This window comes from Ictidomys tridecemlineatus, chromosome X, assembly GCF_052094955.1.
Source record: "Ictidomys tridecemlineatus isolate mIctTri1 chromosome X, mIctTri1.hap1, whole genome shotgun sequence".
NCBI lineage: Eukaryota > Metazoa > Chordata > Mammalia > Rodentia > Sciuridae > Ictidomys > Ictidomys tridecemlineatus.
The window spans coordinates 85,391,136-85,404,155 of NC_135493.1; the positions used below are offsets into that span (position 1 = coordinate 85,391,136).

At 41.5% G+C, this 13,020-nt stretch overlaps 1 protein-coding gene across 2 annotated transcripts; it reads left to right on the forward strand.

Annotated features, from left to right (window-relative positions):
* The first annotated feature begins 1,097 nt into the window (after nt 1-1,097).
* Nucleotides 1,098-11,904, forward strand: LOC101954862 (protein SSX1). Of its 2 annotated transcripts, XM_040280125.2 has the most exons (7): nt 1,098-4,087; nt 4,487-4,601; nt 4,922-5,020; nt 8,608-8,657; nt 9,999-10,134; nt 10,793-10,897; nt 11,322-11,904. In XM_040280125.2, the coding sequence occupies exons 1-6, from the start codon at nt 4,019-4,021 to the stop codon at nt 10,891-10,893; spliced, it is 570 nt and encodes a 189-aa protein (XP_040136059.1). In that variant the 5' UTR covers nt 1,098-4,018; the 3' UTR covers nt 10,894-10,897; nt 11,322-11,904. The 2 variants fall into 2 exon arrangements, with proteins under 2 accessions (XP_040136059.1, XP_040136018.1); XM_040280084.2 differs by having other exon boundaries at nt 1,101-4,087; nt 10,793-11,904.
* The last annotated feature ends 1,116 nt before the right edge of the window (nt 11,905-13,020 follow it).

Here is a 13,020-nt window from a genome sequence, read left to right on the forward strand (position 1 = left end):
TTTGTGAAAATTACATGAGAGCTAGGGATGTAGCTCAGTGATAGAATGTTTGACTGGAGTGCCCAAGGACCTGGGTTCCATCTCTAGCATGAAAGAAAGAAAAGCAAAGAAAATCACTGAGAATTTGCAAGTAAAGAGATTTGTAAATTTGTGATGGATCCAGGGTTTCTACTCCTCCCTGGGCCATAAGAGGGTTCTTTGTCATTCTGAAAGTGACCGTTCAGAGACATCAAGGCTTTGAATGTAAATTCCAGAGGGCAGTGTTGGAGTCACTGATGGGAGAAGTGGTAGGTGAAACTTCTTAAAAGAAGTGACTTGTAAGCCCTCTGAAAAACACAGTAAAACTTAAAAACATGGATACTGAGGTTGTTTTACTTTTTTACTGTTTTGTTTTGTTTTGGTACTGGGGATTGAACCCAGGTGTGCTTAACCACTGAGCCACATCCTCAGACCTTTTGATTTATTTTTATTTTGAGACAGGGTCTCACTAAAGTTGCTGAGGGTCTCGCTAAATTGCTGAGGCTGGCTTCTAACTTGTGATCCTCCGGCCTCAGCCTCCCGAGTGGCTGGGATTACAGGTGTGCACCACCATCCACAGCATGGGTACTATTTTTAATACTATTGCTATAAATGTAAATACCTAGTCTTAAGTTATTACAGAGATCCTAGGAAAGATCGCTTTACCTGAAAAGTTGAAGACTGATGAGAATGATTTGAGATGGTAACTCTCTCTCTCTCTCTCCCTCTCTCTCTCTCTCTGATTTGAGATGGTAAAACACACACACACACACACACGCATTTGGTTAAAAACCTAATAAGTGCACAGTGCTGGGTAGGAAAATAGAGAATAAATGTAAAGGGAAGATCTGAGCATGTGAACAGACACTTAAATCAACAGACCCTACAGTAGCCAAACAGAGGAGAGCAAAGTTGCTTTTTCAGAACAAAAGACAGACTCTCCACCCACTTTGGGGGAAGAAAACCTCCTGCCCCTGGAGCCTGGATTAACAGACCCCATTTCTGCCTCACTTGGCCCACCCACTTTGCTGACCTCTGATTGGCTAGTTCAAGTTCACAGCCTGACTGTTCTGATTGGTTGATTGTCTTTGGGCGGTTGAATCACCACACTTCGTCTCTGTGTGAAGCGCCCCTTCACCGTCGCTTCGTCTCTGAGGTAGGTTCTCTGTGAGGGGCATCTCGGACAAGTTAAAAGTGGACAGATAGAAAAGCTGGGAACCTCTGTAAGTCACGCAAGTATTTGTGCCTTTGCTGTGCCTTCCAAGATCGTCAAGATAAGTTAAGACTGAGAATTGACTAAAACCTTTCAGGGCAATCCCCGTCGAACAATGATAAAACTAAAACTATGTCATTCTATGAGATTCCTTAATTACTATTCATGAGGGAAGCAAAACTAAAGTAAGCCTAAGAAACCCCCAAATCAGCCAGATGCCCCTAGATTGTCTCAGAGATAATGACAAATATTATCTCTGCCTTAGGGACTACTTTATTATCTTTTCTGGGAGCGAGTGGGAGTCATCTTGACCCCAAAGACCTCTAAATGTCCAATCCTTAAAATATCTCTAATGCTTTCTGTTTGTGGGGTCCCAGACTGATGCATTTTTTTTAAAGTTTTTTTCCTTTTTGGGGAGGGGGGGCGGGGGCGTACTGGGGATGGAAACCCCAGGGGCACTTTATAACTGAGCTACAGTCGCAGTCCCCCCCCCCTTTTTTTTTTTGTCTTTTTAATTTTGAGAGTCTCTCGCTAAATTGCCTTAGGCGAAGAAGCAATCGTCCTGCCCCAACCTCCCAAATCACTAGGATTACAGGTGTGCCACCTCAAAAGACCAGATTGGTGCATCTTGAAACACCCCACACTCCCTTGGTTTGAGTGGTGGCTAGTCCTATCATCTCAGAGATTCTAACTCCCTTCATTCGAATATTTTCCAGATTAACGCAGTACTAGCTCCTAAATTCACTCAAATTAGCGACCCCTGTTTTTCTTAAAGAGCAGAATCACAGCTGGGCGCAGTGGCACACACGCCTGTAATCCCAGCAGCTCGGGAAGCTGAGGCAGGAAGATCTCTCGTTCAAAGCCAGCCTCAGCAAAAGCGATGTGCTTAAGCAACTCAGTGAGATCCTGTCTCTAACAAAATATGAAAAAAGGCTGGAGGGCTGGGGATGTGGCTCAGTAGCTAAGTGCCGCTGAGTTCAACCCCAGTACCCACCAAAAAATAAAATAAAATAAAAAGAGCCAAACCACACATCCTTTCCCTGACATCCCAACCCCATCAATCAGAGAGATCAAATGACCTGTGAGACTCCCCTCCTCTGCTTTACCTAACAATACACCATATATTAAAAATACAAACTCATGGCCTGGGGTTGTAGCTCAGTGGTAGAGTGCTTCCCTAGCCCGTGAGAGGCCCTGGGTTCTATCCTCAGTACCACATGAAAATAAGTAAATAAAATAAAGGTATTGTGTCCAACTACAACTAAAAAATGCATATTTTTTAAAAATTACACTCACTATGCATATGCAAATTACTCAGATCTGATAAGCACACATTGTATCTGAGTTGAAATATCACACTACCTCACAAACAGAATTTTTGTCAATTGAAATTTTAAAAATTTTGAATAAAATAAAAGGCTAAAAAACTATAAAAGGAAAATAGTTCAACTTTTGTTTTGTCTTACAAAAACTTAGTCTAATTTTTTTGTGTGTGAGAAAGGCTATAGAGAAATTTTAACCTCAAAAAAAAAACACCCAACTGTAAACAAAAGTCACTGCTTCCTCGAGGATTTTTTTCTTTTTTTAATTTTTAATTGGCATATGATAATTATATATGTTTATGGGATACAGTATGAAAATTCAATACCTCTATATAAAGTGTACTGATCAAATCAGGCTAATTAACATTTGCCTTTCATTAAACATTGAGAACCTTCAGACTCCTATCTTCTGGGTGTTTTGTTTGTTTAATAATTTTTTTGTAGTTGGACACAATACCTTTATTTACTTATTTTTTTTGAGAGAGAGACAAAGAGAATTTTTTAATATTTTTTAGTTTTCGGTGAACACAACATCTTTATTTTATTTTTATGTGGTGCTGAGGATTGAACCCAGTGCCCCGCGCATGCCAGGCAAGCGCACTACTGCTTGAGCCACATCCCCAGCCCTATTTACTTATTTTTATGTGGTATTGAACCCAGGGCCTTGCACGTGCTAGGTGAGCCATCCACCACTGAGCCACAACTCCCAGCCCAGTTTTGTTCGTTTTTTTGATACCTGATTGAACCCAGGGTTGCTTAGCCACTGAGCCACATCCTCAACCCTGTTTTTTATTTTGAGTCAGGGTCTGGGTAAGTTGCTGAGGCTGAACTTCAATTTGCAATCTTCCTGAGTTGCTGGGATTAAAGGTGTGTGCCACTACCCTTGGCTCTTCTAATTCTTTATAAAATATATGATCAACTGTTGTAAGTTATAGTCTCCATCAAAACCGAATTTATTCCTCTTTTTTTTAACTGTATTTGGTACCTATTCTGACCTCCCTCTACCCGTCTCCTCCCCTTTCTGGTTGCTAGTGGTACTATTCTGCTCTTCTATAAAATCAACTTTTTTTGGCTTCCCCAAGAGTTGAGAATGTGCATCGTTTGTCTTTCTGTGCCTGACTTCTCCAACATCTTTCTATTTTGCCTTCAGTTTAAGAAAGCTCCAGGGGAACTACTATCAACAGCAGCCAACCTGCTCTCAGAGACACAAGGCTGCTTTGCTCATGCCCACAGAAACCTGTCATTCCTAAACCACTACTTCTCCCACTCCCTTGTTCTCACCCAAATTTCCCCCAATGTCCTTACTCAGGGACAGTTAAGACCAGTATGGAGAAAAGTAGAACCTAATCCCAGGTGACTGGCTGAGTGTGGCCGTCCCTCCATACTTTCTCCCTCCACAGGACCTTTGGTCTTGTGGCTGGAGAGAATCAGGCTGTCCCTTCAAGATCAGACTGTTCCCAGTGCCATGAACAAAGACAGCTCCTTTTCAAAGAGCCTCAGGGAAGATACTCAGAAATCAGAGAAGAAATACAAGGTGAGGTAATCTGGAGGGGGCAGATGAGTAGCCCAGGGGACAAGATTTCTTCCCCAGGGTGACTAGATTTTTCAGGAGATGGCACTGGGGACAAGGAGCAAGGACTCAGGAAGTGATCTAGAGCCTTGGGAGATTCCCACCCACATTATGTCTTCCCCCAGCTTCCCTGGACAAGCCTGTGACTCTCAGCCCATTCTGAAAGGTGGGAGGAGAGTTAGTCATCAGTATTCAGCACCTACTGCATGCCAGGGGAGAAGCTAGGCAGTATTGCCCCTGTTCTCTCAATCAATACAACACCCAAGAGGGATTATCTCCAGTTCCCAGATCCACTGCAGAGACCCTGCAGCCGAGGAAACAGCCCTGAGTGGCTTCCAGAATTTACTTTTCCTTCTTTTCTAGGCCTTCAGGGATATTTCCAAATACTTCTCTAAGAAAGAGTGGGCAAAGCTGAGCCATTCGGAGAAAATTACCTATGTGTATTTGAAAAGAAACTACACCACCATGACTAGTCTAGGTAACAGGACAAAGCTGAGTGCAGACAAGCCTGGGAATACGTGAGCATCCCTTGGTCCCATTCCATGTTATGGCTTCTTAGGCTGTAGTGAGTGCTCCCCATTTTCGTTTTGTTCAGGGAGAAATGTCAAGGCAGTATTTGAGTGTCCTGTTCTATTATATCCTGTGCATGTCTGAGGGCAGGGGCTGACCACCTTGGAACTCAAACCTGAATCCTGTACATTTCTCTCCTGCCGGCCTTTGGCATCCCAGCAATCCACTCCCCCTTCATTCCTTCTCTCAGATTGTCTCTTAAGGAACAAACAATTTGCTTCTTTCTAGGTCTCAGAGCCACCCTTCCTGCTTTCATGAGTTCTAACAGACAGATCATAGAATCCCAGAGCGATGATTCTGATGAATGTCGCAACCGTGGGAGTCAGGGTAAGTGGACAGGAAGGGGATGCAAAGAGACTCTACCCAATTGCTTTTCAGTCCAGTTTCCTGGAAAAGCTTCACAGGTACTTTCTTGCCCCCTTACACAGGTCAAAGCTGAGTGAAAAGGGTTGCTGCAGAAAGTTAAGCATAGGAAGCCATTCATACAAAATTCTAAAACATGCAAAATGAGAACAAAAAGAAAGGGCTGGGGCTGTAGTTCAGTGGCAGAGCACTTACCTAGCAGGTGTGAGGCACTGGGTTCCATCCTTAGCACCACATAAAAATGAAACAAATAAAAAAGGCATGCTGTCCATCTACAACTACAAGAAAAAAATTTTAAAAAGGACAAAAACTAAGTAGGAGTAAAATCCATCAAATTCAGGAGAAGGGCTAAAAATGGAGAATGAAGGATGACAAGGACTGGAAGGGACTCCACAGACAGCTTCAGCCATGACTTGTATTAGTGGTTTGTTTTCTTTTGTTATAATTTTTGGGGGGGTTACCAGGGATTGAACTTAGGGGCACTCAACCACTGAGCCACATCCCTAGCCCTTTTTGTATTTTATTTAGAGACAGGATCTCACTGAGTTGCTTAGCACCTCTCCCTTGCTGAGGCTGGCTTTGAACTGGTGATCCTCCTGCCTCAGCTTCCCAAGCTGCTGGGATTACAGGCATGTACCACCATGCCCAGCTTTATATATATATAATTTGAATAAATCGGAGAGATCAGAACTAGTTGTGAGATAGTGTTGCGATCCCACTGAATCCAATGTTATTTCCCATCTTTTTTTTTGTAAATTAGAAGTGTTTAAAGGATATGCTGTGCTTGATAAAAACTGTTATGAATCAAAAGATAATTAAGAAAATTTTTTTAAAGGATAAATCCCCTAAGAACATGAGTCAATTTCATAACAATGCAGAAGAGACACAGTGATGAATATATTGTGTAATGCAGATAGTTATCACCCTCTATTTTATTTTTATTTTATTTTATTTAATATTTATTTAGTACCAGTGATTGAACCTAGGAGCACTTAGGCATTGAGCCATATCTCCAGCCCTTTTTATTTTTATTTTTTTTAGTTTTTTAGTTGTAGTTGTACACAATACCTTTACTTTATTGATTTTTATGTGGTGCTGAGGATCAAACCCAGTGCCTTGCATGTTCTAGGCAAGCGCGCTACTGTTGAGCCACAACCCTACCCCTATTTTTTGATTTGAGACAGGTCTTGCTAGGTTGCTTAGGGACTCACTAACTTGCAGAAGCCAGCTTTGAACTTGGGATTCTCCTACCTCAGCCTCCAAAGCCACTGGGATTACAGGTATGAGGCACTGCACCCAGCTTTCCCTATATTTTATATTAAAAACAAATAGTGGGCTGTTGTTGTGGTTAAGTGGTAGAGTGCTTGCCTAGCATATGTAAGGCCCTGGGTTCAATCCTCCATGCCACATAAAAATAAATAAAATAAAGATATTTTGTCCATCTACAACTAAAAAATAATATTTTAAAAACAAAAATAGTGGCCAGGTGCAACGGCACACATCTGTAATTCCAAGGACTCAGGAGGCTGAGGCAAGAGGATTGCAAGTTCAAAGTCAGCTCAGCAGCTTAGCAAGACCCTGTCTCAAAATAAAAAATAAAAAGTTCTGAGAATATGGCTCAGTGATAAAAAGTGTCCCTGGGTTCAATCCTTGGTACAAAACAAAAACAAACCCAAATAGTAGTGTTCTCACTCACAAACCTGACTTTGTGCATTCTATTTAAAAGACAGTGTTTTGTTTGTTTGCTTATATTTTCAGAGACAGTGTCTTGCTGTGTTGTCCAGGCTTGCTTAAAATGCCTGAGCTCAAATGATTCTCCTATATCAGCTTCCTGAGTAACTGGGACTTCAAATTCATGCCATAATGCCCAGTGGGAGAGTTGAGAGAGCTATCCCACCAACCCTCCCCTTCACACAACTCCAACTTTCCCACTTGTCAGTAAGCAGAGATAGCACAAGGTGAAAAAAAAACAGATGGATTCTAGAGCAGAAATCTTAATGCATTTGAGTAATGTGTACAGTCATCATCATGAAGAGAAGATGTTGGGGCTGGGATTGTGGCTCAGAGGGAAAGCTTTTGCCTTGCATTCGTGAGGCACTGGGTTCAATCCTCAGCACCACATAAAAATAAAATAAAGATATTGTATCCACCTATAACTAAAAAAAAATTGAAAAAAAAAGAAGAGAAGATGTACTTAATTGTTCTTTTGCTCTGACAGTGCAGTTATAACACAGGGTTAAAATGTCCAAACAGTTGGGCGTGGTGGCCCACACCTATAATCCCAGTGGCTTGGGTGGCTGAGGCAGGAGGATCGTGAGTTCACAGCCAGCCTCAGCAAAAGTGAGGCCCTAAGCAACTCAGTGAGGCCCTGTCTCTAAATAAAATACAAAATAGGGATGGGGATGTGGCTCAGTAGTTGAGTGACCCTGAGTTCAAGCCCAGTACCAAAAATAAATAAATTGGTTAAATGTCCAAACGTTCTCCACAGACCTGGGCATCCCCAACTAAACAAGCCAGGTTCTGCAAGTTCCCACAATCACTGAACAGGTTGGAAAATTCAGGGCTTGAATACAAAATTTTTCACTTAAAGGAATATCTTTACACTGGGAAGATTTCAGAGCCACTACACTGAGTCCACACTTCTTCACACATTTGGGGGTGGGGAGTTTACTGGAGATTTAACCCAGAGATTTTTTGTTTTGAGACAGGGTCTCACTAAGTTGCCTAGGGCCTTGTTAAGTTGCTGAGGCAGACCTTGAACTTGTGATCCTCTGCCTCAGCTTCCCAAATTACAGGTGTGAGTAACCTAGCTCTTGCTAGCTCTTCCTTGCCTAGCTCTTCCTCACACATTTTTAAAATATTCATTTTGTAGTTGTAGTTGGACACAACACCTTTATTTCACTTATCTATTTTTATGGTTGCTGAGGATCAAACCCAGGGTCTCATACGTGCAAGGTGAGCGCTCTACCACTGAGCCACAACCCCAGCCCTCTTCCTCACACATATAATGGAATAATTGAGATATAACCAGCATACTGCATAATTTTTCCATTTTTAATTGTCGCACATCTTTAAGTACATACAGTTCAAATTCTCAACCAATCAATTTAATTCTGTGGGGAAAAAACAAGAGATATGGAATGGAAGGGAAGGAGACAATGATAATTTTTTTTTAAAGAGAGAGAGAGAGAATTTTAATATTTATTTTTTAGTTTTCGGCAGACACATCTTTGTTTCTATGTGGTGCTGAGGATCGAACCCGGGCCGCACGCATGCCAGGCGAGCATGCTACCGCTTGAGCCACATCCCCAGCCCCGACAATGATAAATTTAATCCACATTTTTAAATCCATCATAAGGAATCATCTGCATTAATGCTTCAAAATAAATTCCCAAGCCACTATTAAAGATAATTCAGAAGCCATTCTTAAACAAATCCTCCCCAGTGGGTGAATTCAACCCTATGCTCTAGCATTTCCTAATACCACCTGAGTCTGGAATTTGGAAATATTTACAAAAAAGGAAAAATTCTGATTTATCACCCTCTTTTAGATGAATTGCCTAAAAGTGCTTCTGGCATACGACAGAGAAAACGCAAGGAGGTGAGTATCTCTCAAATATAAAAGACAAGAGCACCTTTGTCTTTCTGTGGATGTCAATATTGGTAAGAGTGGGAAAGTATTAAAAATATCTTAGCCTTTCCTCAAATCTTTTTCTTTTCTTACTTTTTTCCCTTCATGCCAGGGTTTGAACCCAAGACCTTGAACATATTAATATTAAGCACATGCTTTATCACTAAGCTGCATCCCCTCCCCATATCTATCTATCTATCTCTATCTCTCTCTCTCTCTCTCTCTCTCTCTCTCTATTTTTTTTTTCTTGGTGTTGGGGATTAAATCCAGGGCCTTCCACATGCTAAGCATGTTCTCCTCCACTGAGCTACATCCCTGGACTTTCTCATCACTTTATCATAATGCCTGATGTAGCATTCATAGTTTAATAAGACTTATGAACAACTGTGGGTGGCTAATACTTATTTTGTTTTGTAGTCATGCCAGGTACTATTTTAAACAACTCACATGGGTTAATTTATTTAATACTTAGGAAAACATCTATGCCATTGTTTCTGTTATAATCTCCAAATAATAATGAGGATTTTGTGTTTTGTTGTTTTTGTTATTGCTGTTGTTGTTGTTGTTATTTGTTTTTTTTTTGTTTTGTTTTGTTTTTTGCAGTGCTGGGGATGGAACCCAGGCCCTTATCCAAAGTAGGCAAGCCTTCTACCATTGAGCTACTCCCATATCCCCCTCTATTCTTTTTTTATTTTTCTTTTTTGGTACTGGGGATTGAACCCTTAGACACTGAGCCACATCCCTAGCCCATTTTATATTTTATCTTGAGACAGGGTCTTGCTAAGTTGCTTAGGGCCTCACTAAGTCACTGAGGCTGGCTTTGAACTTGTGATCCTCCTTCCTCAGCCTCTTGAGCTGCTGGGGTTACAGGTGTGTGCCACAGCAGTCTGCCTCTCTATTTATTTTTACATTTACTCTCCAATATCTGTCTATAAGCTTATATGTGGTCCCCTACATTTTTACTAAAACCCTTCCTTTTAGATATTGTGGATTTATAAAATACTTTTCTTCCCCAGATATTCTGCATACCACACTACCAATCACATGGAGACTTTTTGTGTTTATGAAAATGTCAGTCTGGACAGAGCATAAAGATAAGCATCCTAGTCCTGGAAACACCGTTTACTTAGGCCATTCTTTTACCTTCTAACCTCCCAGATTCCTCATAATTTAGGTATGGATAATGTAATGATCTTCCAGAGGTGATAAGAACATTAATTAAGGTAATGCTTATGAAGACACTTTATAATCTCTAAAGCACTAGAGAAATGACATTGATAATATTTATATATGACCTTCATATTTTAAAAGATGCCCAAGAAGCCAGCAATGGAAGAAAATGATCCAAAGGGAGTGCCAAAAGCAGTTGGCTCAGAACAGGCTCAGAGACAACTATACCCGTTAGGAAAAGCAAGTACTTCTGGGAAGCAAAGTGAGAAGGTATCAGGTGAGAAGAAACAATTCGGAAACAACCCCTCTGACTTCCCTGGATCTGTTCAGGGGCATGATCTGGGTGTGTGTCTTGGACCCTTGACAGGCTTGGGTCCAAGCTGTGCTTAGGAGCTCACCCAGTGCCAGCTGAGATATTAGAACTTGACTTCAGAATCACAGATTTGATTCATAATGCATCTAAAAGCCAGATGACTTTTCATCTTCTAAATTTTCTGAACTCCATATTATTAGTCCATAAAATGGAATTTAAGAACCATAGTTCATAATTGTTTAGAAGCCTTACATTAAATCTAGAAAACCTCACAACATGACAGTTGCTCAGGTAATTCTATCCCACTTGATAACCTAGGAACATATCTTAATCAACTCAATGTCTAACACACATATTCCATTCACAGATATACACTGAATGAAACAAGAGTGAATGTTCTAGTGAGAGAAGAATTTGGGAATCTAAACCTATAGATGGGAGTGATAAAAAGCTAAAACTTGAACTGGGAATTAGTGTGTATTTGTGCAGATCTAAATGTCCCATCCTTGCATGTAGAGGGATGGGGCACTTGGGAGGGAGGGGGCATCTCCTTTTCTGACAAAACAGGCTTACCATTCCGTATGGCACCCAACCTTCAATAACCATCTCTTCCCTATCTTAGGACCCAGAAAGAAGAATGTGAATATCTGGAGCCACAGGTTGCGGGAAAGGAAGTATCTCGTGGCATATGAAGAGATCAGCGACCCTGAGGAAGAAGACTGACTCTGTAAATGACCCTTTGACACATCTTCCATGCCCCTGCAAATATGCTGTTTTGTTCTTATCTGGTCACTTGTTCTCCAAACTCATTCACTTCCCATAATCCCTTGGAGTGCATCATTGAGGCTAAGATTTCCCACACTTTTCTACTCCCTACTCTTGTGTATCTGAGGTCCTTTCCTATCCAGGATGCCATAGGCTCCCAAATCCCAGGTCAGCTCCCAACATGCAGGCTATACCTTCTTATAGCCTAAGAATTCATAGAACAGGACAGGTGAGAAAGTCCCTGTGGCCTAAGCAGAGGGCTCACTTGGAGGAGTAGAGGTCCTGACCTTGGGCAACACAGAAGTGTGTGCGTTCTGCAGGTCAGGAGGAAGAGTTAGCAGTGGTAACTCACTCTCACTTCTTTTTCTTCTGTCTTTTCCCCTCAGCTTCAGGGATGTGACCTTCCCATGATGAGAAGCAAAACGTGGTGACCTTTTTTATAGTCATGGGCATGGCTCTGAACTTCTGACCTTCAGGTGTATAAGCAAGCTAAAGGAAGAATTCATAACATTAAAAATTTAAGCATCATTTATTTTTACTATATGTTATGTATTCTGTTAGAATTTTTCTTGCTATATGCCCAGCAATCTGTTAGATATTAGAATTTATTGGGCAAGACATATACCTAATGTATATATCTGCCTGTGTGTATCCATGTGCCTATTTTCAAAAACAAATATTATTAGATATTCTCTGCATTGAACAGCACTACCTTTCCTCTGCTCCAGGTGGGCCTACCAAAGACATAGATGTTTAATTACAGATTTTTCTCTGCATTTACACACACACACATACAGGGATATCACTATGGGCATCTCTTCTCTGCTTTGCCCCACTACTAAGTTGTCTGTCTGGACAAGTTCCCCCTCAGTCTGTTTCCTGTTCAACACATGCTTCATGCTGCAAACTCCCATCCTTCATTTATCCTGCATCTGTCACAAACAATAAACATTTGCAAGTGTTTCCTTATCAGTGGCTCCTCTCATTCTTGTATACACAGCTTTGTGCATGTGTGAGTATTTTTCTAGGATAGATTATTAGAAGCAGAATTGTTGCATCAAAGAAAGCATTCATTCAACAAACACCTAATGAATGGGTACTGAGTGCAGTGCACTGTCCTAGTTGCTGAAGAGACATCAGGGAACCAGGCCAATCAACATCCCTGTCCACATGGAGGTGGTATTCTAGTGGAGAATTTTATCAGTTTTTATATTGATAGACACTGTTCACCCCAGTCCTAGGGTGATATTCTGCAATAGATGATTGGGCGCCTTGGCCTTTGCAGTCTCATTGATCTTCAGCTTCAGGGGCTGAAATAGTCTCTTGGAGAGTGTGTGGAAGGAGACAGATGAAACCATCAATTGGAGAATGTGAAGGAACCAGGAAGGAATGTCCACTCTCCACCATGTGGTGGGCAGGAATAGAAGTTTCAACTTGGTCTCAATGCAGGGGAGCAATAGATAGAAAAGTCCACTGGATAAAGGCACAAGACTGCCCATCATGGGTCTACTGATGTATCACCCAGCTGTGTAACCTTCAAAATTAGTGATTTTTAAGTCAATTCAGAGAAAGTAAAGCTAGAGGATTTGTTTAGGTTTTTCCTAGGCAATGGTAGTGAGGCTGGGGAGTACAGAGATATGCAAGATGAGTAGAAGAGGAGTTGGGCAGAGAAACAAGGGAGACAGGGCCAAGTGTGGGTTATCAAGGCCACCAGAAGCTGGGTGTGGAGGCATATGCCTGTAATCCCAGCAACTCAGGAGGTTGAGGAGGAGGATTTCGGGTTCAAGGCCAGCAATTTAGCGAGGCCCTAAGGGATTTGGTGAGACACTTATCAAAATAAAACATAAAAAAGGCGGGCTGGGGATGTACCTCAGCATTTTCTTTAGTACTAGGAATTGAACCCAGGGGCATTCTACTGAGTTACTGGGCTAAAGAATTTGGTGAGACACTTATCAAAATAAAACATAAAAAATGGGCTGGGGATGTAGCTCAGCATTCAGTCCCCCCCAATACAAAAAAAAAAAAAAAGCCACCAGAGGGAGGAAGGAAGTTGTAAGCATGAGTCCAAGAGCAGAGGTTCCCCAG